Genomic DNA, 27892 nt, shown 5'->3' with positions numbered 1-27892 from the left:
TGACAACGTTTATGGCAACATTTCCCACGAAATTGTCATATAGTGATTTAGACCAGCTTTGTTCTGATTTTGGCGGCAAACTATGTCTTTCAGTGTACGAAGTTGTAAAGTAACCCTCGGAAAACTCAATGTTGACTGCAACACCGCTGATGGTCTGTCAGTTTCTGCGGGAAAGAGCTGGACAGCTATCAAACCCTCGTCCAGCGTCTTTTATTTCTAAGAAAACTTAATATTTTATTATCAAACACCATCCACTTTATTAAAAACAAACAACCGATATTAGGTGGTAAACGCAGATGGTCTAGTTTTAATTTAAAAGGATTGACGTAAAACCTTCTTTCAAATGGAAAAAGCTATCTGTGATAATTTCTCTTCTCAAGTGCAGGACAGAACTGCCAAACCTTACAATTTTAAGATCAACACTGTGAACTTTTTGCTCTAGCCTTTTTAGTGTTAATTTTTTATTATCTTCACCTGGTAGGAAATTGAGGGAACATAACATGAATTGTTAAGCAAAAAAAAAAACACTCATAAACTTCTGCTAAATTAATTTTCAATCGACAGCTGTTTAAATTTGTATATCTCACCGTTTTCACAGGACACCTTCATTAACTACCAATTTTAAAGAGTAAACGAACTATGAGTGTCTTTTTACTAATCAAAATATAATTTAATTTGAGCTCTTACAAATAAAAGCAGAACAAGAGAGCTTAAACCATTACGAACAAATTTCAGAACAGCAAAAGGTTAATCGAGCGTGCTGTGGGCGAGAACTAGACAAGCATGAAGACTTTTGTTGTATTCTGCTTTTTGATGGCTTTCGTGATGGCTTCCCAAGCACAGAAAAAAGAAGCTACAGAGATGGACGAAAATGAACTGGCCATGGCTGCAGAGATTATGGATTTTGAAGCTGAAAAACAGGCTGCAGACACACCTAACGTGGTAAACGCGGATTTTGGTAAGTCATTTCATCATTTATGTATTTTAATTGCATGATGTTCCCCTATTTGTTCCAGTTAAAATTTGCCATTCACTGGCTTTCAGTTAAAACTAGTTAACTTTGTACGGTGCTGTTGTATTGCTCTTTCACGTTCAGTTTGGACGGTTTATTACTAATTCATAAAATAGTCGTCATTTGAAACAAAACAGAAATCAACCTTCTATCCGAACGTTATCCGTATACATATCAAGGCACCGATTTTTTATTACTTGAATGCAATAGTTTGCCAATTCTCTAAAGACGCTCTTTTACAGAAAAAAATACTGTTAATTAAAGCACCCGAAATCTTTGGCTCGTTTATTAACATCAAGTTTTGCTTTTTCTTCCGCAGATTCGATGAAGAAGTAAAGATCGCAGACAGCAAGTGGAACCACTTCAATTGTAGATGCTGAAAAAAGATTATATTAAACAAAAAATGTATTAAAAAAGGAATTGTATATTTTGCGCATAAACACTGATTTGTGATGCCCTTTACAGAGATGTTGAAATAAACTGGAGAACGATTCATCATGCGTGATTAATTGCAAGAAATTCTGTTTCTGCACTCGACTTCCTAAGTTCTTGTTTCTCTTCTTGCTGTCTTTTAGCTTCTTTCTGTTTCACTGATCTTTTGTGATCACTCTACGCAGGGCTTTCAGTGTTAAATTACTCGCACGCGGCTTCGGTATATTTTCCATTCGACAGAGGTGACCCTCTGAAGTCTGTTTGATTCATTAAAATTAAAGCGATTTCATGCGTAGCAAAATTCACAGTTCTTTTCGTAGGCTAATGCACAATTTCATCACAGGTTCTTACAGCTGTAAGAAATGGTGTCACTTTCATCAGAGGAAAACTCGCTCTGTCTGAACTCGCGCGTTAACTGCAGGAAGGGACGGAGGAATGAAAGATCGTCCAAACATGAGCTGAAACAGATCAAGAAAAATGATCTAGCGAGGTGGTTAAAGGAGTAAGGATTTAATTTGCATGGAACTTAAACATAGACACTAGCAAAAGAAAATATTTTCCGACATACTTCTAGCTGGATGCGCAAACCTTCACCTCCCCTACCCCCGTTAAGTTGCCGGTCAATGCATAAGGGAATAATACAGTCGTCTAACAATCCATATCTAGCAACCAATACGCCCCCCTCCCAATCTTCGCACCCTTACCCAAATCGCTCCGTAATGCACGGGCTATTTCTCTTAACCGACACGTCACTCTCGAGCTCCGGCCACTGACAGAGGAGTGCGTACATATGGTACCACTGGGAGGTTCAGTTTAATTGTCTTATGGCTATTAGTTAAAACAACTAAACATCAATTGTGTCGAAACATATCTTTATTTTTAAAGCCACAATTTCCATTCTGGCCAGTTATTGAAGCCACAATGTGACTCCCGCACCAGATATTCAAGCCACAAAGTACATTAAATGTAGAGATGAATGAAAATGTGTAATTATTTGGATTCAATGTTTCCATATTAATTGTAAATTCATCAATTCCAAACTTCCAAACAAACAAACAAACAAACAAAAAAAAACAGGTAATTGCTTCTTTGTTCCCATGAAGAGAATTGCGACATCTTTGAAAGTTAAATCATTTCATCACAGAAACCTGCACACAGTTACTGCTCACAGACACATTGTAAAATGATAAATTGGATTAAAAGCTGCATCAGTCTAGAAGTGTGACTCAAAGATTGCTAAATGAAAATCACTGGATAAATAACAGACTGATATTTCTTAATCACTGGTTAAAAAGATATTCATGTTTATCAACTGCTGGTTAAATAACATATTCATATTTATCCACACATCATGTCACAGGGTTCCCTCCTTGCCTTGCACCAGCCGACTTTTCAATCTCCAAATGTCCTAAAGCAAAAATAATAATTATAATAATAATAGTAAAAATAATAATAAGTAATAATAATAAGTAATCGTGCGAGTAATTTCAAAATTAGACGATTCGATATTATGAGCATGATTACTCCCTGAATTGTACGACATGAGGTCTAAGTACTAATTAATCGTATCTATAACAAATTTCAGAATTAAAATGTCTTTTGAGAACTTCTTTTGAGCGAAAACGTCTGTAACTCTTTTCATAAGTTTGAAAACTGTAGGAAACAGTGCAAAGGAAGCCATTAAAGCAAGCATAATAATTATTGATGTGCGAATCACATGGGTATCCAATTACAGGTATCCGATTACAAAAAGTTCAAATTGGATACCTGTGATTGGACACCCACGTGATTGCACGCCAATTACGTAACAAATAGGCATGCAGAGAACCAATTACAATCAAGAATTTTGTTATAGATACAATAATCATAATCATATTCATAATCATAATAAAAGAAAAAAGAAAAAAGCAAGGGCTACAAAAATTGAAAAGGGAAATTAAGTTTGATATTTTATATTCATGAACCATTAACAAAATACTAATTCTACCCATCAAGAAATAATCAATATTAGATGGTGTAAATCTACCTGTAAAAAATATCTATGTTATGAGCAAGTAGGGTTGTCAGTATTCCCCTTGTGTAAGATGATAGCAAATCACAAGTTATGTCCATTATTCTGTCATTGAGGCTGTCCTAATGCTTGCTGCAACCCAGCCTTTATTCTGTAGTTATCCTCCTGGCTGAAATAGGCCATTTTGCGGTTCCAGAAAATATCCATACTCCCCCCACAGAAGGGATTGAAATTTCTTGGGGGGTGGGGGTTCTATGAGACCAAAAAAATTTGAAGAAATGTATGAAGCTTAACTGGAATTTCCAGAGGGGTGGGGAGGTGTTAGAAAAAATCCCTTCCATAGGGGAGGTGTGGATATTTTCTGGAACTACACATTATGACACAACACAAGTGTACAAATGACTCTGGCTGAGGCTCAAACTAAGATCACTTAGTCTGGAGTCCAACAGGACAACCATGAGGTTACCACATTCCCCCCCTTCCCCTCCCCCTCTCCTTCCCCCTACCCCTTGCCCCTCCCCCCCCCACACACATAAAATTCAAGTTAAAGAAAATATTTACAAACATACCGTATAAGAAAAATCAATATCATCGCCCAGTTTCTTGCGTGCTATCCCTAAAACTTCTGTTTCAATATACTCCTGTGATGTTCCCTTGATATCAATGTAATAACAGTGAGAACTGGCATAGTGACCTGAGATAGCCTGATGATAAAAATACACAAGTCTGAGTTCATGTTAAATATAATACTACAGTGTAGATAATAACAAACAATCATACACAACAAACGCATACTGTACATGTACTGTCAACGTATCACACTTAAAAATTAGGAGAGAAAATAACATTGTACTCTACTAGCACAATTTGTCTAAATAAATGGTACTTTTACACTGTACTCCTAAAACAACCCTCACAAATGTCGCCAGCCCCACCCACCCTTCTCAGGATTGGCAGAAGATTAATCTATTACTAAGCAAAATAATCTGCTGAAAAGGGCAAGTACACACTGTGTACATTAACAAATTTTTGAAGAGAAATAATTTCATACAAAGGAATACAATATACATTTATCAAAAGAATAGTTTAACAACATTTTTAAAACAAATGTTCAAGGCCGTGTCCACACTATGTGCGGCCTGGAGAATTTTCTGTCCATGCTACGCTGGAGGAATTTAAAACTGCGACAATCACCAGTCGTTTAGGATTTGTGTTTGAGGAAAACTTGTGCAGGGAAATCACATGATTATCATTATAGTGACGCCATCATTTTCAAAAAGCTCTGTTTTCAAAATGTTTTCTGTCTACACAAAAACGAAAGGCCACCATTTTCAAATTCCTCTGGTTTGAAGAGTGTTTTCATGACAGGTTAGTGTGGATGGTAGGCCTAAACGCTCTAAATAAAGCTGTCAAAAATTATTGTGTGACTATAAGGAAGTGAATTGTTTTGTGCCAGGTGGTCAGGGTTAACAATGGCCTCTCTTAAAACATTCCTCAATATAGCTAAACTACAATTAATTCTATGTACATGCAATATAATATAACCCTAATAAAATAAGTGTCAAGGTTAATATGAATCATTGTTTGAGTGGTACCTTTCTGAATCCAGTTGTTTGGTTTGCACCTGAGCCATGTATGAGAAGAGGGTGAAAGAAAACTGTATCCCCAGGATTCATTTCCAAGTGCAGCAATGGGATACTAGCATCATAATCTTTAATGCCATGATACATTGAATTCACTCCACCCTGAAAATTATTGTTATATTTCATATACAGTTAATGACAATTAAATAACATGTAAATGTTTTGTGCGAGAGCAAATAGCTACAAGTTATTACATTTATTTAGCCTCAGACTACTTTCTGTTGACAAGTCAGGCATCACACACTCCTTCCCAGTGCTGTTTGGGAGGAATATATGACACATGACAAACCAAAAGAAAGTCTGACTGGTGGGTGACATGAATGCAACAAAAAAAATTGCTTAGAAAGTGATTTATTGGTACCTAGTCAAGCATCTCAGTCATGCTTGTTTAATGCAGGGCATGTAAACAAAGCAGGCTAACTAAAGGACTTTTGAAAAAACACTGACCCCCAATCAGCTGACCCACTTCTGACCCCCTCTACTGAGCCCCTATAAAATCAACAGAAAAAAGAAAATAAAGCCCAGAACTATCAGTGAGACCGATTCAGGTTCATTCATAAATTTAGCTGACCTGAAATTTCCAAGATAGCAGATGCACTACAGTTTTCGGACTCTCCTCTCCTATGATTGTCAACTGGTGCAGGTATTTTTTTACGGAAAATCGAGCTTGGGATAAGTGGATAATATCATCAAGGTTAGTATGGTATTTGTACCCATTAGAAAATAAGGCAATGAAAGTAAAAAAGAAAACTCTGACAAATGAGCTCAGATGCAACTAATTGCAGGCAACCTGTGTAAGCATCAACCAGTTTTTAGGATAGGATGGATAGGATAGGTCGCCAAAATTAACTTCTGGTTAATGTACCATGTGCATGTTGACCATGGTCACTCGAGTGCATGGCATGTTCATTTGCCAGCGTTTCTCCTTTATTTTCATTGCTTTATTTTCTAACAGTTACGAATACCTGATGATCTTCCAACTTATTCTGTGCTCACTTTTCCGTAAACCAAACCTCTGTCCAAATTAAAATGCAAGCCCTTGGTTTTTCTCAAATGCTCTTTTTCCTGCTGTTTTTACATGTCTAAGGGGTCAGTGCGTCAGTATTTTGTCAAAGTGTGCAAGTCTAATGATGTTTCTCAGAAACTTCTGGGCAAAAGAATAATCCATGGACATTTTTGAGAGAAAGTAGAAGTGGAGGGGGATAGAGAGAATACCCAAACTCAAGGTTTGGCAAATCTGGCAGCCTGAAATACCAGGCATGACAATTTTTAAAAATTACATCTTTATACTACCAAAAAACTTAGACCATGTTAATGATGCAAGTTAAAACAGCTAGCCGTTCAAAAAGGATAAACCAATATATGCTATAAAGTGAGACAACGCACCTCCCATTTAGGATAAAAGTGTGGCAGAAGTGGATTGTAATGGGTTCCTGGCTGTACCACTAAACATCCATTTCGCTGATGCACTTTCTCCATTGCCGTCCAGGAGCATACCATTCGATTGGCTGGACGGAAAGGAAAGTAATGTAAATCTTGATGGAGTGGATGACGTGAAGTCATGGTTCCAGGATCTGGAGGTTTGTTTATCAGCATAGTATGCATTGACTTGATGTCAGGGCCGGTGAAGCAGGCCACGTACTTTAGAATCTGTGGCAGCTCGCAGTAACTAAAAAGAACCTCGTCGTTTTCGAAATTCTGAAGCTTATTTACTGTTCTCTCGCCTGAAGGACGGTTGGATTTCACGTGAGTGACATCTTTCATCACTGTGATGCCTGGTACTCTGACTTCACCATCACATATTTGATTGAAGCGTTCAAGATATTCATTCAGAAATTCTTGTGGAACAAGATTTCGGATCACCAGGTAGCCATTCTTGTTATAGAAATCGACCTGTTCTTGGCTCAAGACATCATTTGGCACCACCAGACTATCAGGAACGGCGACGTCTGTGGTCGTTTTCGATACTTCTGACGAGTTTGAGTGCAGTGTCTGAGGGGTAAGATGCTCTGAAATCACTGCAAGCCTCTTCTGAACGCGATCCGCCATAATGCTGTTGTTGTTCTTTTCAGCAGCGTGAAGCTTTATGGGTAACCTTGAGCGGCATCCGCCCCCTTCCTTCCCCATTCCGTTTTTTGCGGGGAGGCGTGGATGCACGCAGGCTGCAAATTTGAGCACAGTGTGATTTGAACAGAATAGAGTCTTAAGCATTTTATAGACCAGTGTACCAAGTCAATTACGACCAACCAAACGTGGAGGACCCCAAGTCGATCTCCCACGAAGCCTTTCAGTTTGGGTCGTCGTCACGCAACGCTGCTGTGTGAGAGAAGCGTTGTGTTTCGCGCCCAAATAACAGCTGCGTAATAGATAGACTCCAGCGCAAAAGGTCTTTGGATTCTTTGGGCTCGTCAGACAATCTTTCGTGGGGAAGGAAGATAGAGGGGCGACAGGAACCATAATCGATTTTGGCTCCTGGTGGCGAGCCTTCGCATTTCGGAGGAGGAGCGCAGTCAGCGGGTACGTAAGTAGACAGTAAATCTCACAGTACAGGACAGGACAGATATATAAAAAGGGTTTTAGAAAGCGCGACAAGATCTGATGAATGAGTACTTGACGTCTCTCGTTTCCAGGGCTTTTCCATTGAAATTTGGAACAAGAGGTTGCAAGTTTTGGTAGTAATACCACTCTTGAAGTCTTCAAAAGTGCTCGGGATACTCCTAGATATATTTTTCAGACACGGTAGGCTAGAATTTAACGACGAAAAGTAAGTCACCTCAAAAACTTACAAGGCTTGTTTGTAAATAACGGGTACATTTCATCAAACGGAGGTAAAACTAGACTACGATTAGTCCCTCTTTCGCTTAGTCCGTCGTGCGTGACGCGAAAGAAAATCGCGAAAAAAAAACTGGCCGCGCGAAATCCTGGAGGCGAGAAGCGCCCCCAGGATTTCGCGCGGCCATTTTTTTCTCGCGGTTTTCTTTCGCGTCACGCACGACGGACTAAGCGAAAGAGGGACTAATCGTAGTCTAAGGTAAAACAGAAGGGGTCGAGATCAAGGAAAATTCATCAGAGGTTCACAGTTTGCAACTGTAGTAAACCAGACAGGCTGTTTCTCATTTTATACCAATTTCTTTAATAGTAGTTACAAAAAACGGTGCTATCCAAAACTCTTATGCTATTGCTGTGTTTCTGTTCTTATCTAAGCTATCTGTTTATCCTAATTTGACAAAGAAAGGAAAGGTAGCAAGAACCTATGATTCAAAATTGTTCCGCAATTCTATAAAAGAAGCCTTCATCGGTTTTATTGTTAGTGAAAGATTACATTGTCTTGTTTTAGTGCAGTGTACCTCATTTACAGGTTACGAATCACAGTATCAAACCACAGCATTCGATTTTTTTCCCCTTTTTTTTCTTTTCTTTTCTTTTTTTTTTTCTTCGTGACAATAATCCAAATCTCTACACTGCGAAACTGAAGCTTAGCCAATGAACACAAGATACCCAAAACTTATTTTAAGAATTCTGCCTTGATCCAAAATTGTCTCATGCTTTGTCATCCGTCCCACTATCTCTCATTTTTTTTTTTCTTTTTTTTGGTCTTTTTATTCTAGTAATTCCCAGGTTTCATGTTACGCATAGCTGTGAAGCAGCGGATTTTATTCCATAACTTGCACGCTACCCGTGCCTCGAACACCGCTGAGCATGTCGGCTCTGAAGGTGGCAGACACTCTGCACAGTCCCGCGCGGTAAGGCGTTAATTTGAAAGAGGTCTGCACCTCTTTTCCTTCTGGGACAATTGCGCTGAAATATAAACAAGCAAGTAAATGTAGTCAATATATGAGCAGGTAAAGTGGGTAAAAGTCCTACGTACAAAGCATCCCCAAATGAACACGTCGGGACGATGAACTGGGTCATAACATGAGACAGGCAGTAAACCTTCGAATTTGTACCGTCTTTGAAAATAAGAGAACTGAACTTCACCACTTTTTGCTAACTTTTTTTCACTTTTCACTTTTCCTCGACGTTAAGGCGAAAATTTGTCCCACTTTGCCGACGCATATGCAGCATTTAATGGGGTTTTTGGTTGGTTACATTTCTGAGTGAATGAAGGGTTAACCGAACTGATTTTTACAGATTGCTGTTCAGTTTGTTAATCTACACCACCGTCGCGTCTTGCAGTACCACAATGATTTTGTCGTACCGCGCTCACATATGTACCATATTGAAAGGCCGCATGAGGGACAAGAAAGACAAGTACGGAGAGGAGCGGTAGCGGTGAAATGTCCTGTGATAATACTAATACTTACTTAATACTTACCTGTTTGGAATAACTTTAGACTTTGGGTTTGTTCCTGATGTCTCAATGTACCACTTTCCTCCTGTTATTTTGACTGGTAAAGTATTCACGAAGGACAGTTTGAACTCAAAGTCTCTGCCTACTCTGGCTTCACCTCGAGTGATCTAAAGAAAAATGGCTCATTAAATTAAAAATACAGGTGGTTGATTTTCGTCTAGGCGAAGGTTTTCGCGAAAACTGTCAATACTTTGCTACCACAATTTTGCTATCACTTACGCTGTAATTTCGGTTCAAGCGCATTGTTTCCAACTCTTCCCGTTTTATAAGCTTAGTAAATCAAATCCAACATTTACCTCCATAATTAAGTTGGGCCTCTGGAAATCAACTGTGTCATACGAAGCAAATCTCTGACCATTTTCCTTAACGGTCGCCTTGACATAAACCTTGAGCCCTCCATCTGCTTCACACTTGTCAAGATACATCGCTGCTGGGAAGTCCATGATAAAGCTCTTTTCTGCAGTGGAATAAAAGAGAGCAGCTAGATTAAGGCAACTAACGGATCGATTATTCCTCCAGTCTTCCTGTTTATATTATGAAGATCTGCCAATGGTGTCATTTTCAAGTTTATTTTTGTCATTTAACCGCACGCCTCTATCTCATAACGAGCCCTTTTTAAGTAGACTTTTTATTTGCACAAACCGAAACCAAGCATTGTTGTGTGTGGTGTTTAACGAAAAGGAACACTTAAAAGTTTGTCCTCTTTCATGAAAACGTAATCAGAATGAAGAGTTTGAAACATACCTTAGTTTGTCTATACAATTCCTAAAACCTTTTCCTTATACATCTCCTCTACATGTATGTATGTAGATCATGGTCTCTTGATGTATGCCACAATATGATTTATCTTGTCGAGCTGTTCAGTGAAACATTTACAACTGTACTGTTTCAGTGCAGCACAAAGAAGGCAGTCCTAATATTTAGTCTAAATACGCTTTGTAAGAAACGAGAAACCGATTCTGAGGTTTTTATTCACCTTGTCTTGGGTCTACAATGATTTCAAATACTTCCTCCTTCAAATCCTTGCATGGTATCCCAGTGTAAAAACCAATCATTCCTGTCATCTTTCCCTTGATTGTACGCCTTTGGTAAGTGGTGTTTTTCATCTTCAATGCCACGCTAACGCCCTTTCCAATGGGCACGTCATCCGGCAATTCAAAAGAGAATTTCACGTCTTCTATGGACAGTCCATAGATGGCTTGATCTTTGCGGCTGCTGTACTTGTATGCCATCTCTACAGCACGGCGTTCGTGTATGGAACCTATCGTTGTTGAAATGGCAAAGTAATTAATAACGAGCCAGCTGGTCAGTGAAAAGCTCTAATTAATATAACAAGCTTGCTGAAATCAACCTGCTACAAGAGAAGCAATTGTAAAGTCAATGATTTATGTATGGTAAAAGCAGTGGCAAATAATTGATTGACTAACTGATTGATTGATTGATTGATTGATCGATCGATCGATCGATCGATTGATTGGTTGATTGGTTAGTTGGGTGATTAGTTGATTGATTGATTGATTGATTGACCGACCGACCGATTGACTGACTGACTGACTGATTGATTGATTGATTGATTGATTGATTGATTGATTGATTGATTGACAAAAAAATCTTCCAGCCTGCATGTATGTAACCCAAATTTACTATTAACTGGGATGTTGGGTGTGGTCGAAGGGCATAACTGTACCGTCATTTAGGGGGCGGGGAGCCTGATTTTCGCAGACAACCCATTCGGCGGATTAGAGTTGTTTTACATCCGTTCGGTACCTCGAGTTTGTTTCACCATTCAGAACGACTTCTCGCTGTGGAACAGATTGTTAAAGGAACAGATGCTTCTTTCCGTTCAAAATAAAACTCAAAAATAATAGTTTGCTAATACAAGAAACTCATAAAAAAAATCAGTTTAAAAGGATCGTCAGGATCGGGGACATTAAAATCGATTAGGAATAACGCACTATAGAAATGATTTATTTAAGCTAACGGTTTATTTTGGCCATGACTTATTCATTGAATTAAAAGCCTAACCACAAAACATGGGCTCTTCAGTTTGCTTTGGTTTCCTTTAAGGCGCTAAGCAAATGTAACAAAAACCTTTGCTGACTTACGATCTTAATAATAACGTACAGACATCGCTTGGGTTACCTGTCGAAGCATTTTTCCTCAACCTTACCTTCAGGATGTTTATATTCGTGAGTAATGTCATCCCTCTTGTCACTGCCAATAGCTTTGGTGCTGATCATCTTTCCAATGCACTTTTTATCAACCCTGATCACTTTCATTTGACCGTTCTCTTCCACTTCCCAGAAGACTCTGTCGCCATTCACTTCAGCAAACACGAAGTTTGTATCGTAGGGTAGATACACTTCTCCTTGCTTCACTGCTTTCACTGAGGCTGGACCACAACGAAATACTCCTGGATGTTTGATAATGGAATATTATGACGTAATACGGCTCACTTTAGTTAGGAACGCGTAAACTATTTTTAAAAGTAAGCGCTGCATGTAATCCAGTATTCAACTACCTGGTAACTGGGAAACAAATTACCGCTGAAAAGTTTTCTACGATAAGTTGACAGGTGAATTAAACAATATTCTAAAAAGTAATCCCAAGTATTACTTAGCGAAAAGATTTACGTTTGGTTTAAAGATTTTTCCAAACCGAGCTTCAAATCTTTTCGCTCACGTTGTTACTTTTGTTAGTGAACAACTTTCCTCTTCTATTGACCTTTTTTTGCTCCATCCCACAGGCACGCCAAGCTTTAACATGTCTATTTCTCTTTCAGAAAGGTCATGACTGCTACACAGGCTCTGTTTCCTAAACTGAGTCTTTAACATTTCTATTGAGAAACGATCGATATTTTCTTAGACAATGGGCTTGACGCGTCTTGAGAAGAGAAATCGCGCTTTAATTATTGCTTTGTTGGCTTTGAGAAAAATAGATTTTCCTACCATAGCTTGTCTCTTGAGGTGTGGCATCATGAGCCTGCCATCCATCATGACCATCTGGTAAATCAGGACGCTTGAACCATGACTCGTTCCACACGTGAAAATTCCTGAAATCACGATAAAAGGTTAGGTGTTAAATTTGCCCTTTGCTCGAATGGCGAAGGGTGAGCTGAGGTTGGGAAAGGGACTTTTGTCGTCTTTTGTCGTCCCATTACTTGCACTTACGGTCTTCGCGAGTTCCAACTTAACACATAAGCACATTTCTGACTGAAACAATACATTCTTCTCACCAAACAGAGTCGTCTAGTTCCTTGAGCGGTTTGCCGTCCTCGTCGAAATGGAAGTCTATGGTCATGCTGGCGTCTGAGTCGTGTGCAGAGGCAAAGTTTGTCACTGACCGGGTGGGTATACCTATCGCCCTAAGCACTGAGAAAATAAAACATATCAGCGAGGTTTAATTAGCATTATTAAAAACTTGAACATGGGATAATGCAATTCAATAGTTTTCACTGGCCGGTTAGCCATCATAGACATAGCATTATACAATTGGATCAATTTAAAGGTTTCTCTTCTGTTTCTTGGACAAGAGTTATTAATAGTTTAGTTCTCTTATTTGGTCCAACATGCAACAAAGAATACACTAGCGCTTTGCTCAGTTTGTGAACCATATGTAGAATGGAAAATACTTCTATTCATAAAATAACTGTGATACTACACGCGCTCTCATTGGTTGATAGGTGTGTTTAGATAAGAGTATGTAAACCACGATTGTGACGTTTTAGATTCGAGCGAATTTTTGAGAAATATTTTATAAAAGCAATAGAGTACTTTTTCTGTGTTCATCGAAACCTTTTGGGTGTTGGAGAGTGCATGATGCAAACCCTCGACTGCGTCTCGGCTTTGTATGCATAACTGTCTCGAATTTTCCAAACGCCCCTACTGTTTAGATGAGCGAGGCTATTTAACCACGGAAAATTGCTCTATATGCTTAAAGAATTGTTTGTGTCACAACATTTCAGTTAAGCAAGACGTTCAAGGTTCAAAGTCCACATACATGTAGTAACAAGTCCTGAAAAGACCCAGCACTGAGCGAACTTCACCACATTCTTCTTCTGCCAGAACTGCTCCAAGATGGCGACGCTACCAGACCAGGCTGTAGGAGGGGTGGTGTCCTTGGGGTAGTTACTGTCCCAGCGACCGTAAAGAACACCTCCATCTTGATCATTGAAGTTTGCCTAAAAACACCACATGGACTCAGATGACTCCGTACTGCAATGAAGCTTAAAACTGGTGTTTTGACCTTACCATAGTGTTGCATGGTGCAACCTCGTTCTGCGGGCCTTTCTTCTTCCCGATCTAGGGAGAAGGGCGACAAGGGGCGGGTAGAAGGGAGACCCTGGGAACGAATTTGTTCCATGGTATTGCCTTTGTAAACTTAGGCTCAGTCTTGTAGTGTGAGATCTTCCACTCGCATACGTACTCGCGAGAATCCTATATCTCCAAAAATAATAACTGTTAACAGTACAACAAAACAGCAAACATTTTACCATGGCAGAGATACAGCGTGTGACTCGGAGAGGATTTGCACGCGCCCCGGTAGCAAGCTGTGCTCTTTCCAGGAGCCACAAACAAGAGTTCAAAGACACATCTTCGAACTGAAAAAAATGGAAAATGAAATGTGAGAATTCAAGATAAACCTGAAAGAAAACTCACGAAGCTGAATCGAAACTGCTTAGTTGGTTTAGTTTTCTCTTTCCGCAGTTTAGGAAACACTCCATAGAGTTAACTCAGTTTTTATATTACAGTTGAAGCTACCAAAAAGACGTGAAACCATCTCCAGCGAGCAATGACAATTCAAACGCACACTTTAACTATGGATCAACCACTTGTGATTACTTACTTATAAACGGCTGAGATACGGCAACACTGAACTGCACTAGATGCTTCGATTATGGATACCACTCTCCGATCCGCAAACTTAAAAATGCACTGCCCAAAAGCTATTTGAATAAATTATACGACGAAACAAGCGCCATATTCCAACACGTAATACAATACAATACAAAATGCACTTGCTAAGTAACCGGACGCGTAAATAACACCATTTCAAGGCGTTGCGATCTTACAACAGTACTCTCACTAACTCACCTGGCCGAAGTTCCATGGCATTCCACTGTGTTTCTTGGCGGTTCCCATCCAAATTAGCCCGCTGTCATTTAGCACGTACTCTTCGCGTGAGATCTCCTGGTCTAGATACACTGTATCGTCTGACAATTGTAACAAAATCACCCAGCACACAAAAAAAAGACATCATTGAAATAAATTTCAGAACAATCTGTCTCTCGGCTAGATACTGGCTCAGTGGTGTTTTTGTTAAGGTGAGAACGTGAATACCTTACAATTACACCAGCAAGTAAATCTATTCAGTAGGAATAAATTAAAATGCACACTGTGGTGACAAACATGTGAAAGCAACGCATGCCGTAAAAACTCTGATTTCATACAAAAACTTAACGTTAATCTATTCATTCAACGTAACTCTCCCTTCAGGAAAAGAGAAAGTAGATTTCACTAGCTGATAAGGTACCCTTCCACAAATTTATTTACATGTACAATCGTTTCAGCTACTTATCGAAAGCTTTTCGTACTGGACTAACCTTTGCACCACGGATTAAACAGGATGATTATTTCCTCTGGGTACTGGTAACGGAACTCTGCCTGTTTGTCTGTACCAGGCACCTTGGTCTTAGTTTCCACATAAAACTGATATCTACCCACAACGGCATCCGCTGGTGGTATTACTTGAAGGCGCATATTTTCTCCGTTGTCCTGTGCGATCTTTACTGACCATGCGCCGTATGCATAATCTTTGGTTTGACTGACTGGTACCCGGATGATGGATCCTTTGCTTTCTTGAGGTCGGTGACCTGAAAGATGGAAAAACGAAATTTGTAAGCAGGAGAATTAAGCGCAGACGTTTTTCGACTTATAAGAAGCAATGGGACGTTGGGGTTTTTGATTTCGGTGGTTTTTCACTCCTTATCTAATTATTGAATGAGTTGGAAGCCTTTCCTTGAATACACCAGACCCCGGTTGTTCGAAGGCTGAATAACGCTATCCACCGGAAAAATCGCTATCCAGTGGATAAGTGTTAATTAACAAAACAAACCACGCTATCCACTGGATAGTGATTTATCCGGTGGAAAGCGTTATCCACCTCTCGAACGACTGGAGCCAGTATACAACTTGAAAGTCAACAATATGCCGCAAAATGAACATTTGGCCTTTGTTTGCTGTCCTTGGCTAAAATAACGTTTCAGTGCACAAGTTCGTTTTATGTCGTTTAAAAACAAATAATCTGATTTCACTTACCAACAACAAACTGCAAGACGATGGTGTCTCTGGAGGTCTCGTAAGCTCTGTTGAAGATCAAAGTGATGTCAAAACTCTCCCCTCTCCGTACAATCAAGTTCGAGTGTTCGTATTTGTCGGTGTGGTGAGCTCGACGATTCTCATGCTTGTGCAGGTTGATGTCCCTGGTTGTCAGCTGTGCGGCTGAAAAGAAAAATTAACTAGCCCGATTAGGTAATGATAAAAACAGCTTTTGCAACGGATAAGCATCCAGCAAGAGAGAGAAACAATGCTGTTAATTTCGTAAGGTTAAGAAACAAGAGCTGCAATGAGCCACTAAAGTGTTGAGATACTTCGCAGTAAAATCCTATATTCAAGCGTCTTGGTAACATGCCCCCCCCCCCCCCCCCCGCTGCCCCGCAACCCGCCAGCGCCTACAATAACAACATTGAATTCGGGCCGGGGATATTTTGAAACAGAATATGGGGTTAAATATCGTTAAGTGCCATTTTCTTAAAGTTTCTCAAGTACGTCTGCTGCCAATTGTAAGCGAGACTGCGGTTATGACTCAACTTGGAACAAGAAACCCCTTGTTTGAAATCGGAAAGTGGTGAATTTCGAGCGATTGTATCACAAACGTATAACGGCTACATTACACCTGTTTTCTTATTCGCGGAAAGTGCGCATTTATATGATAGTTTTTAATCGGCACATTACACCTAAAAATCCACCAATAATTTTTCCTTCGTGGAGTTTGTTTTTGTACCGTGTTGAGTAGTGCGGACAGCGAAATGCCCCGGAGATAAATACTTGTGTCTACTACATGCCAGGGAAAAAGAGTGGAAATCGACGAAAAATGAAGATAGCCAATGAAACACTCGTCTTCGACTACATACAAACATCATTTCGTCTTTGGATGAACTGAAAATAAAACATTGTGGGCCTCACCGTGTTTTTGCTGGTCAGAGGTCGTTAGCACTTTGTTCTTGTCCCGAAATTCTTTATCCGATATCACGTTTGCACGACCACTCACTCCGTCGCCTAGCAACCCACATCTTACTCGTTCAACCTCAGCCCTGAGGATGTAAAGAAACAAAAATATCAGAACCAATGGCTGTTACGACTCTATGTTGCAACTTGTTTCAGAAAATTTATAATGGACGGCAAGGCCTTTTGGAATCGGTTTAAAAGCAAAAATAAAAAATTAACAACACGGTTCCCTCTCTAATCAAGACTAGTTTAATGATTTCTAACATGTCATTCTCTGGAGTGTAATAGTTCCGCTAACTTCAAGATAGCATGTAGAACTGTAACACTCCGTGGTGAATAATATATATCTAAGCATTTACCTCAGGCATTTACCTAATCTTTCCTAGATATCTAGCGACTGAGCTTGGTTTTCAGTCTTCTAGTAATTAATAAAGCAAACAATTTTAAAGCATAATTATACACAATTACAGGAGAAATGAATTTTTCATGACCGTATTTGAAACAGCTAGTGCTCATGTAAGTACAGCACCAAAACACGCAATTAGATACTTTTCACATTTAGTTAGCCTCTTTTTGTTAATACGTATAGGAAATGTGTTTCTTCTGCCTGCTTGGGGAACCGTACCAGGTTTTCAATCTTAATTGTTGACACATAAAAATCTTAAAATACTTCTGATGCTAATATATACAGCTTTTCTTTGTGCGAAACCGGCGGGGAGACGACATCAGTTTTAATAAAAAATTCTGGTGCTGAATTAGAAGTTATTAAATGTCGTATAGTCTAACAGTCAAGTAATGAACTCGTTTTAGTTGTGATATAATTAGAAATAAATGCAACATAAATTATCGTAATTAAGCTATCATATTTAATTTTCACGGAAAATAGCTGAATTTGTAAACTGAAATTAAACTGAGTAACACAAGTGCTATATATGTCGTACCTAATGTCTCTTGGAGATCGAGGTTCTTCGGAAAGATCGTTGTTTGAATGAAAGTACACTGACGTCGTGTAGTGAACAACGGGTTTTAGGTAGATCAAACCTATTTGCGAACTGTAACGAGTTTTCTGGTGGCCGTCATTAATATTATGTGTTATTTTTTCAGCATTTTTCCGAGACCTTCGATTATGTCGCTCGTCAACCTTGACATATTCCTCTCCTGTAGTATTTTTAGTTGCTGTCAAGATATCTGTCCTTTTTGACGTTGGTTGACGTTGCACGAGCCAGAACGATGTCATTGAAATGTATTTGTTGAATAACTTCGATGTTCGTTCCGTTGAGTCGTTGTTTTCCAGGCTAGGCAGTTCTTCAAAATACGGTCTGTTTTTGTCATGTTACACGTATGTTTGCTACTTTCTAGGCAGGAGGTCGCCATATTTTACTTGCATCACTTGAACCAGCTGTGGTAAAATGTTGTTGCCGTCCTCAGTAAAGCTACTTCTTATCAACGGACTATACGAATTAACTTTAAGTTTGGCTAGGTTTCAAGCTGGCGCTCTGTAGAACTGCTCCAAGGGAAAAAAGTGATTTCTTTTTTGTCCAAGAAGTTTCAGAAACTTTTGGGACTGTAAAAAATTAATTTCAGTTACCGGGTTCCATAACCTGCCAGCATTAAGCGTTAGTTGCTTGCAAACACCTTTATTAGAGATCTTTGTTTTAATGTAAACTTTAACATTATATGGACAGATTGCTCACCTCCCAACAAAATTTTTCGTGCAGTTTGTGTGATTAGGCGTTACATGAAAATCTGCGGTTTCTAACGGCACCTGTGAAATGCGGTAATTAAGCAGCGTGTAAGCTAATACTGTTTCTCTGTGATTAAGTAAGCCTTTGAACATTTAAGTTGCAAGTTGCAAATGTGAACCAAGTGACCGCATACAGGGTGCAACTTTTGCATCATATGCGAGTTTATTTTAAAATCTGCCGTTTCTTCTTTTTTTTTTTCTCGTTTGTCTTGTATATCAAGTCAAAATACTTTTACCCGAAACTACACCCTGTGTTTCCATGGCAATGCACGGCTGTGGCTATCCTCTAAATCCGTGGATAAAGTGTAAATACTTGGTTTCAGTACCATTTAATGGCTTAGCAGTTTGTTACCGACACAGTAGTTTCATTTGGCGGCGTTAATGTATGCTGCTGAGAATACAACATGGTTGCATATTGTCCAAAAACGCCTTGGCGGAAAACTTTGAATGTTGTTTACACGCTTGAATTTCTCTACAACGGGCACACTGTACTAGAATTAACCAGGTATTGTAACAGGTGGCCGTCATCGAGCGGGTGATACATAGTGGGTGTTTGTCTGCAGATCGATCAGTGTCAACCATGTTTGAAATCTCCAATACTGATCTGTAAATCACATCCTACTGCACAATCCTGTTGCTGTTACGTGAAGATTAAGCGGAGACGTTTTGTGTATATATAATCATTATGAACTGAGCTAACCCGCGTGGGCGAATGTAAGCCTTCTTTCTTAATGTGGTTTTGATTAATTTATTGTGCATGCATTTCGAAATAAGTCCCCCTTGTCAAAATTTGGCTGATACGATGCAACTTCATTTTAGCGTGCATGTAAAGCAGACTAATCCTAAGTTTATTGAAAATAAATCAATTAATTAAAATAAAACGGTGTTCAATTTAGTGTCGTATCACTGTGGCCAATCACAAAGCAGACAGACAATCCAGTGAACCATCAAAACTCAAAACAAACACATGTAACTGACGCAAAGCGCGGGAAAGCGTGTGTGAGCTAGTGACAATTGATTTTGATTTTACTTCTGATCTGATGACAAAGTGGCGCGAGTGTCCTAATTAAGCCAAACGCATAGCACAGTAATTACTTTGGTTTCGTTTTACGACACTCATTTGAATTGAAAACCACTCTAAAAAGAAACATTTCCAGTTAATGATAAAGGCGAAGTCTCTAAAACGCGATCGTGTACAGCAAGATGCACGCTCTTCTTCTTTGGAGGCATCTTTAATTTTCGTTTCGAGATTTCCAGCAATTGCATTACAAAATCATTATGTTTTGCCGTTTTTATCTCGAGGTATTTAATATAAACTGGTTTACAATATTGCCTAATACCTTGCAGTTCCGTCAGCTGACGATACTTTAGGAGAGCCAGAGGAACTCGCCGGGTGCCGTGAACTCGTGATTGGTCGAGAAGAGTCGGTGGAGTACGAAGAATATCCGGTGGGCCTCGATGATTCTGTCGGCCTGGAATAATCATACGGTCTTCCTGATAGAGTATAAGTCGAGGTCCTATAATTCATAAAAGAAGCAAAAATTCTTATTCTCAGACTAAATCTCGCATTTAAAGTAGATTGTCCTTTTCACGAAAAGACACAAGTCAAATTTTGGAGCGGAAAAACATTTTTTTAAACAAATGAAATGACTGTTTAAAGATTGTAAACTGAAAAAGCAAGTATTTAAACTTACTACTAAATGGTTAATTAATCAAAAGTTATAAATGATTTTATCTGGCAATGTCCCGTGAATAATATAAGATTCTTGTTTCCTGTACAGTTGAGCGCCTGTCATCCTCGCTACAGACTCTCTCAGGTCAGATTATACCAGTATTTAAGCATAATGCTACCACTGTCTTACCTAGTTACTCCGTGACCAAGTGACGTATCGCGGGCGCCAGTTGAACCGGACGCACTATAAGTTGCTGAACTCGCACTTGGATGAGTAGAGCTCACACTGACTGCACTTGGTTGAGCGGAAGAACTCGAGATATAGGAAGAACGAGCTGCCAGTCTCGAGGATTCCGTTGGCCTGTTGGAATCAGATGTTATCTCGGTTCCAGAATAACCACTAGCCCTAAAATTGATGATAATTTTTAGATTATTGTTTTTAAGCGAAACACACTAACATGAAGTCAATGAATCTTCTTTTTTTCACCAGCAAATTATTCATTTAGACATAGACAGAGACAGTTTATTTTATTTGGACAACACACTTAGCTGTGGTAACGGTGCGTCCCATAGACTTGATGAGTCTACAGGACACACCAGCTAGTTTACAGGTGCGCCAAGAAAGAAAAATAAAAATGTAAAAATGTATCTATAATTGGTTATAAATATTTAACTAAACCATCTAAGAATATATAACTACTGTAAAAGATCTAAGAATGTATAAGAATATAAAAATGTGTGTATATTGTGCAGATTCGTTCGTCTTGGGTTTGGGCAGCAAATATCGAGTATTTTGCTCTAATATCGCTAAAGCAATATGAAGTTTTTACTCGAATCCAGAATCTTTAAAATATTGGAAATAGTAAATCATTCAGTTTTCGGTTGCTTGTTCTCCCGCACAACCTATTTTATAAAGGCTTATGTAACAAATTTTGTTACTTTTAAAAGAAACCTGGCACAAATGTTACAACAAAACTGTGTGAACGGCCTGAATTCAGTTGCCACCGTGATTAACACAAAAATTTGAGCCTGAAACAGAGTAGAGGACTTGCACCAAATTGCTGTTTCACATTCAATTTAACATTTCTGGTCGGACACTAAGATCTTCAAACAACAGGTTGCTTGATGAGCCTAGAGCAAATCTTAAAACGTATGGTGAAAGGGCTTTTTCCGTGGCGGCACCAAGGCTCTGGAATAAACTACCCCACCAGATCAGATTCTCATCATCAGAGGCAGTATTGTAAAGCGCCATGGACAATTAGTGGAAAATGGCGCTATATAAATGTATATTTATTTATTTATTTTATTTATTCAAATTTCAACTATAATTGTGGTAATTGCTCAATTCAGAACTACCTATAGTATACTTTTTGTTTTGTTTTTTTGTTTTTTGTTTTTTTAAAAGTCCCGCCATCAATTCAACCAATCAGATGCAAAGACCAAAGGCAATCGCGATTTGGTTGTACGCCTCTTCCCGCGCTTGGCGTTCACGGGTTACCAGGACTACATGTATTTTCCTCGATCTTTTCTAGTTGGTTGGTTGTGTTAAAAGCCCATTCTATCACAATAATAATATACATGACCATCCCGGCTTCTGTATTGCACTTTCCTGAACTACTGAAGTGGTTTTTGAGATGTTTCATACTCTGGTTCCATACCTTACAGTGCTCGAGCTTCCAGTACTGACTGCACTCGGTTGAGCAGAATAACTTGAAGGATTGACGGCTGATCTTGAAGATTCTGTTGGCCTGGTATAATCATATGTTCGCCCTGATCTGGAATAACCAGTAGTTCTGTAATATAAGCTCATAGAGTTATTCAGTTCAATCCAGATGATAAAAAAGAAGCATGGTTACTGAACATTTTTTGAGTTTACTGGTAGTTTATTGTTTTCTTTGAATTGTTTCTCGTTAATTAACCAGCTTTAACTTTTTTGGCGGTAACTCACATACAATAAATCGTGCAATGGGGCTTTATATTCCTACAGTCTACGTTCTAGCATAAATGTTTTGCTTATATTGCGTTCAAAACAATACCCTGGACTTTCTGCTGAAGTACTTCCAGAGCGCTCTGAACCAGTAGCACAGAATGTCCCGCTTGGACGGGTGGATCTTTCAGTCGCTGCACTTGGAGAAGAGTAACTTGAGCTGTATGAAGAAGAAACAACAGCTGGTCTTGTGGACGCAGTCGGCTTGTTGTAGTCTGATCGTCTTCCTGATCCAGCATAATTCGAAGTCCTGTATGTGATTTGATTTACTACAATTAAAAAGTTGTTAAGGGAGGGATAACTTCAAGCCACTTGAAGTCCTTGAAATTAATTGGACTCCTTTTTTGTTTATTCACGGCCTAGGTAAATTTTATTCGTCGGTGTCTTAAGGAGGAATTTCAGTTCCCACGCATTAGCTTTCGTCGTGATTCACAGACGAGCCGATCTTTCATGGGAGGTTTCGCCGCCTGCCTGTGTGTTTTTGTCTTAAACTCTTCCCTGACTTCTTCATGCCGTATTTGTCATACAGGTAAATTTGTAAAATTTCACCGTGCATGTGGAATAAACAACTGGCTTTCAAGTCTCTCAAATGTTCAATCAAAAGTTTTACCTACTATAAGTGTGGAAAGTACTAAATTCAGAATTGCTCTGTCTTGCAACGCTTTCTGACTGGTTTCAGAAAAAAGTTCCGCCATCATCGCAACCAATCACATATACAGACCAAAACCAATCGTGACTTGGTTGCACACGTCTTCCCGCGTTTTGCGCCGCGGGTTACCAGGATCAGGGCCAGGATGTATTTATTTCAGTGTTCTTATTCGTTCACACAACGATCATATCGTCTTCTATTTTATTTGTACTTTATAATTAGTGAACTGTAAGTGCTTTTTGAGATGTTTCATACCTTACAGTGTTCGAGTTTCCAGTACTGGCTGCACTCGGTTGAGCAGAATAACTTGAAGGATTGCCGGCTGATCTTGAAGATTCTGTTGGCCTGGTATAATCATATGTTCGTCCTGTTCTAAAATAACTGGAAGCTCTGAAATAAAACATAAGTTCATACCGTTGTTCTGTTACGATAATGGCTATTATAATGTAACAAAACGAAATCTGAAATTCAATCCAAATGATAAGAAAAGAAGCACGGTACACTTTTTTAGCTTAGTTTATTATTTTCTCTGTATTATTTCTCGTTAACCAGCTTTAACTTTTCTGCCAGCTCTCGAGACTGACATACATGAATCGTGCAAGGAGGAATTTCAACAATTTACATTTCAGCATGAATGTTAGGTTGATACTCCGTTCAAAACAATACCCTGGACTTTCTGCTGAATTACTTCCAGAGCGGTCTGAACCAGTAGCACAGAATGTCACGCTTGGACGGGTGGAACTTTCAGTCACTGCACTTGGAGAAGAGTAACTTGAGCTGTGCGAAGAAGAAGGAACAGCTGGTCTTGAGGACTCCGTCAGTCTGCTGTAGTCTGATGTTCTCCCTGATCCAGAATAACCCGAAGACCTGAATGTGATTGATATTACAATTAGTGTTTGGTAAGTGAGGGATAACTACATGCTATTTGAAATTAATCGGGCTCTTTTTTGTTTGTTCATGGTCTGGCCGGGTGAATTTTACACCTCGGTGTCTTAAATGAGGAGTTTCAGTTCCCCCGCATTCGCCCTTATCCTGATTCATAGGCGAGTTGAGTTTTCATGGGCCGTTTCGCCAACCTCCGTATTTTTGTCGAAAACTCTCCCTGACTGTGGTGGCGCAGCGGCCTCATAGTTGGTGCTCGCGCTCGCCTCCGGATCAAGCGGTCCGGGTTTAAGACGACCCAGACCCGCTGGGACGTTGTGTTCTTGGGCAAGACACTTTACTCTCGCACTGACTCTCTTCACCCAGGTGTATAAATGGCTTCCAGCGAATTTAATGCTGTGGGGAAAACCTACGATGGACCAGCATCTCATCCAGGGGGAAGCAGAAATTCTCTTAGTGGCTTCATGCGACAAAAACCGGAGATAAGCGCCGGTCTGATGGGTCACTAGCCTCGTATGCAGACTTTACCTTTTTTCTTCCCTGAATACACTATTTTGTCATGCAGGTAAATCTGAAAAATTTCACCGTGCACGTAGAATAAAGATTCGTTGAAGCAAATTAATATATTAACGCCCAAAACTTAAAACGTTTGATAAACTCAAGTTCTTCTGTCAAGTAGTTAAGTACCAACTGGCTTTCAAGTCTTAATTTCAAATGTTCAACTAAAACGTTTTTAACTGTATATGTGAAAAGTACTAAATTCACAATTGCGCTGGCTTGCAGTTCTATCCTGTCTGATTGATTTAAGTAAACATCCCGCTGCCAACTCAACCAATCAGATGCAAAGACCAAAATCAATCGCGACTTGGTCGCACGCGTCTTCCCGCGCTTGGCGCCATGGGTAACCGGGGTTACATGTACTTTTTTGTGTGTTTTCATTGGTTCGTTGCATTAAAAACCACCAATTAACACTATTTACACATCGATCATATCGACTTCTTCTGTAGAAGTGCTTTGAGATTATTGAGTGTTCCATACCTTACAGTGCTCGAGCTTCCAGTACTGACTGCACTCGGTTGAGCAGAATAACTTGAAGGATTGACGACTGATCTTGAAGATTCTGTTGGCCTGGTATAATCATATGTTCGCCCTGATCTGGAATAACCAGTAGTTCTGTGATATAAGTTCATAAAGTTATTCTACTGCGATAATGTGATTATGTTACAAAACAAAATATGAAACTCAGTCTAAATCATAACAAACTTGAAAGGAAGCACGATTACTGTAACACTTTTTGCAATAATTTTAGTTTGTCTAATTGCAGAAAAATGTTTATTAATTAGCTGTAATTCTTCTGCCAGTGACTCACATACAATGAATCGTCGAGGAGGCTTTAAATATTTCAACAGTTTATATTTTAGCCTGAATTTTAGGTTAATATTGCGTTAAAAATAATACCCTGGACTTTCTGCTGAAGTACTTCCAGAGCGCTCTGAACCAGTAGCACAGAAAGTCACGTTTGGACGGATGGAACTTTCAGTCGCTGCATTTGGAGAAGAGTAACTTGAGCTGTATGAAGAAGAAAGAACAGCTGGTCTTGCGGACTCAGTCGGTCTGCCGTAGTCGGATGTTCGCCCTGATTCAGAATAACCCGAAGACCTAAACGTAAATTATTGCAATTAATGTGTTTTTTTCAAGTGAGGGTTAATGGCACGCTATTTGAGATTAATCGGTAGATTCTAATCTGTGTCATTTTAAATTAATTATTTCAAACTGCACTAACCCAAAGGCTTTTGAAAGAATTTTCAAATATCACTCGCGGTATGAATCCTTAATATTATTCGCATTCATTTGATTACAAATCTGCGAATAAATTCATTTCTCACTAAATTAATATCTCGGCGTTTCGCCGAAGGAATTACGCTTTTGATAAAGATCGAGTGTTTAGCATTAAATGGTTAAATTACTGAAGTCGCCAATCTCAAGCTTAATATTGCACTTTAAGGAGAAAAAAGTTCATCTTTTAAGGCCACCGCGTGTTTGGACTGAACTACACGAAATATTTTTAAGTATTTTCAGGATTTACGCATCTCCTCCTACTCCGTTTGGCAAATTTTAACTTCAGTTAATGACCTTAACGATATCAGCTTTGTTACAGAGCAGTATTTAAGTTGTTTTGTGATCAGTTGACGCTGCGCATCCAACATCGTTTATCTTAATTATATTTGATCATTTGACATAATCTCCTCTCAATCTTGTTATTTTAATACCGTACCCTCTCCCGGCATAAAGTTTCCTCTTCTCTTTTCCTATATCGCAAATATTAATTATCTTATAATGTCAGACAAAACAAGGCGTTTACAAATTAAAGGAAAACGGTTTTTACTGATGAAGACCCTGTGGGTCTAAAATTTCTTGCTTCAGTTCTCTTTTTTATAAGGAATTTAATTGCGACTCTTTTCCATTTCCTTTCTCTTCAGAATTCAAAATTCTAAGGTTTTAATAGGTAGAAAGGAATATATCCCATTTAAATTAGTACCAAGGGCAGTAGATTTTTAATTCCACTATAGTTCTGTATTTTTTCAGAGCGAGAGTACTACATTTTTTTTTTTTACTGAAGTATCATTATGAAACAAAAACGAAACTCATATCACGGAATCTAGTGATTCGCTACAGGAACAACGAACAACATCTCACAGGTGAATTCCCTGCTTTCTAAGTTCTATAAAATTAAGCCAAAAGCTGAAAACTTGTCATCGCCACATTTAGTGATCTCATTAACTTCTCTTTCAAAGCAAGTAAGCATGAACACGAGTTTTTAAAGTCAACTTCATGCTTAAACAAGACAGAAGAAAAAAGGAAAAGAGACTGGTTTTCCCAGGAACATATTTCTCAACGAAGTGAGAAAGAAAATCAATTTTTGTTTTTTTTCCGTTGACATAGCTTCGAACCTTACCTTGGACTCTCTTGAGCGCTTGTCAAGTCGCGTCCTCGAGATGAAGCAGAAACGCTGTGACTTGTTGAAGGCGCGCTTGAGCTAGAAAGACTTACAGTTGTTGAGCTTGGATGAGATGAATAGCTCGAACTACGTGAAGAATATGCTGATGGCGCAGATGAATCCGGTCGTCGGGTGTAATCACTTGATCGGCCACTGCCGGCAGAGTACCCTGCCGTCCTGCTGCTGTAGTAAGGAACACTAGAACGATACATCTCACAGGCTAACCACAATGCTCAATCAACAAAACTGCGGAGACCTTATGAGTCCTGAAGCCTTAACAGTTCTGCGATATTTTTTAAGGATAGCGGTGGGAATTTCAAGAAACGAAAACGATATCGCCAATCAGATATCGAGGAGTTGTTTATCACAGGATAATGATCATGTACTTAGAAAAGCCTGTTTTCGCGCGGTTCTATCAAGAGTTGCACTGAACTAGCGTGTCACTCCTTTTTAATCCCACTTAGAATATTGCCACTTTATATAAGGCACAAAGAGTAGGAACTCTGGCATTTTTACACACGGATAGATGAAATTGTTTTACTCTGAGTCAACCCTTGACCAAACAGAAGTGTTTTCCAACCGACAAAAAGTCCTCAAGTCATTGAAAAATCCTTCCTTGACCGATAAAAATTCCTCTAACAATAAACTAATTTAACTCTCGAAAAATGGTGGCAGGTTTTTATTAGCCTGGGTCGCAGAGGCTAACATACCGCCGCTTAATACTTCACAGCGAAATTTCTTTGGCGTCTGCTACATAGGCTAGCCTTCGCCGGCTGAAATGAACCTTAAACCCTAAGATCAAAATAATCGCGACTTTTTTCTGGTGTGTCTTGAATCTCTAGATGTTATTTTTACTATGCCATGCATGCATGGTCACCGACCAATGCAAGCATAAGTTACATCTGTGGCAACCACACCAAAGAGAAGTCATGATATACCAGTTAGGGTTTAGCCGGCGCGAAAGTTACTCGATAGTCGGACGCAGCGGCTCCTAAATGACCTCTTTTTCCAAACCCAAAGTCAATTTTCTGGCAAACACACCCTTTTTTAAGCGGCCACTTGTCTATTTACTGCAAGAGAAGATGAAGGGTAGGTCAAGCTTCATTCCTCTTGGTGCGAGCGTGACAGCAGTAATATAGCTGTTTCAGTATTTCATGATCAGTAATCAACCATGTCGGAAAAAGAAACAAAATGCAGCTTAGCATTTGGCCATATTTGGGGGAAA

General features: G+C 39.3%; 2 protein-coding genes and 1 long non-coding RNA gene across 7 annotated transcripts; 1 reads left to right on the top strand and 2 right to left on the bottom strand.

Moving 5' to 3' along the window:
• The first annotated feature begins 286 nt into the window (after positions 1–286).
• Positions 287–1507, top strand: LOC110065565 (uncharacterized). Its single transcript, XR_002298451.2, has 2 exons — positions 287–958; positions 1332–1507. It is a non-coding gene; the product is annotated as an uncharacterized LOC110065565 (long non-coding RNA).
• A 792-nt stretch (positions 1508–2299) lies between these two features.
• LOC110065561 (phytanoyl-CoA dioxygenase, peroxisomal-like) lies at positions 2300–7340 on the bottom strand. Its single transcript, XM_020772710.2, has 4 exons — positions 6485–7340; positions 5051–5200; positions 4025–4159; positions 2300–2852 (listed from the first exon to the last, which is right to left on the bottom strand). Exons 1-4 carry the CDS (start codon positions 7307–7309, stop codon positions 2799–2801), a joined length of 1164 nt encoding a protein of 387 aa, XP_020628369.2. The 5' UTR covers positions 7310–7340; the 3' UTR covers positions 2300–2798.
• An 867-nt stretch (positions 7341–8207) lies between these two features.
• On the bottom strand, positions 8208–26958 carry LOC110065548 (coagulation factor XIII A chain-like). 5 transcript variants are annotated; one of them, XM_089274449.1, is made up of 22 exons: positions 26626–26958; positions 25128–25328; positions 24708–24842; positions 23454–23654; positions 23043–23177; positions 22188–22388; positions 21810–21944; positions 20342–20557; positions 19820–19996; positions 16694–16821; positions 15767–15949; positions 15052–15321; positions 14543–14661; positions 13942–14049; positions 13449–13629; positions 12685–12820; positions 12398–12501; positions 11620–11862; positions 10426–10710; positions 9746–9906; positions 9414–9556; positions 8208–8896 (listed from the first exon to the last, which is right to left on the bottom strand). In XM_089274449.1, exons 1-22 carry the CDS (start codon positions 26877–26879, stop codon positions 8752–8754), a joined length of 3861 nt encoding a protein of 1286 aa, XP_089130575.1. In that variant the 5' UTR covers positions 26880–26958; the 3' UTR covers positions 8208–8751. The 5 variants fall into 5 exon arrangements, with proteins under 5 accessions (XP_089130575.1, XP_089130576.1, XP_089130577.1 ...); XM_089274450.1 differs by having other exon boundaries at positions 21810–21926; XM_089274451.1 differs by having other exon boundaries at positions 24708–24824.
• Positions 26959–27892: the final 934 nt, after the last annotated feature.

This window comes from Orbicella faveolata, unplaced genomic scaffold (assembly GCF_042242905.1).
Source record: "Orbicella faveolata isolate gen_17 unplaced genomic scaffold, um_ofav_v1 contig_1, whole genome shotgun sequence".
Taxonomy (NCBI): Eukaryota; Metazoa; Cnidaria; class Anthozoa; order Scleractinia; family Merulinidae; genus Orbicella; species Orbicella faveolata.
This window is presented reverse-complemented; position numbering and strand designations above follow the sequence as displayed.

Coding starts and splice junctions, on each gene's coding strand:
- LOC110065561 (XM_020772710.2), bottom strand. CDS start 7,309: ATGCTTAAGACTCTATTCTGTTCAAATCACACTGTGCTCAAATTTGCA. Junction 5,201..6,484: donor ACTTTTATCCTAAATGGGAG/GTGCGTTGTCTC, acceptor AATAATTTTCAG/GGTGGAGTGAATTCAATGTA. Junction 2,853..4,024: donor ATATTGATTTTTCTTATACG/GTATGTTTGTAA, acceptor TTTTTGCTTTAG/GACATTTGGAGATTGAAAAG.
- LOC110065548 (XM_089274449.1), bottom strand. CDS start 26,879: ATGTATCGTTCTAGTGTTCCTTACTACAGCAGCAGGACGGCAGGGTAC. Junction 11,863..12,397: donor ACCTCAAGAGACAAGCTATG/GTAGGAAAATCT, acceptor TCAAACATCCAG/GAGTATTTCGTTGTGGTCCA. Junction 10,711..11,619: donor CGAATATAAACATCCTGAAG/GTAAGGTTGAGG, acceptor CAACAACGATAG/GTTCCATACACGAACGCCGT.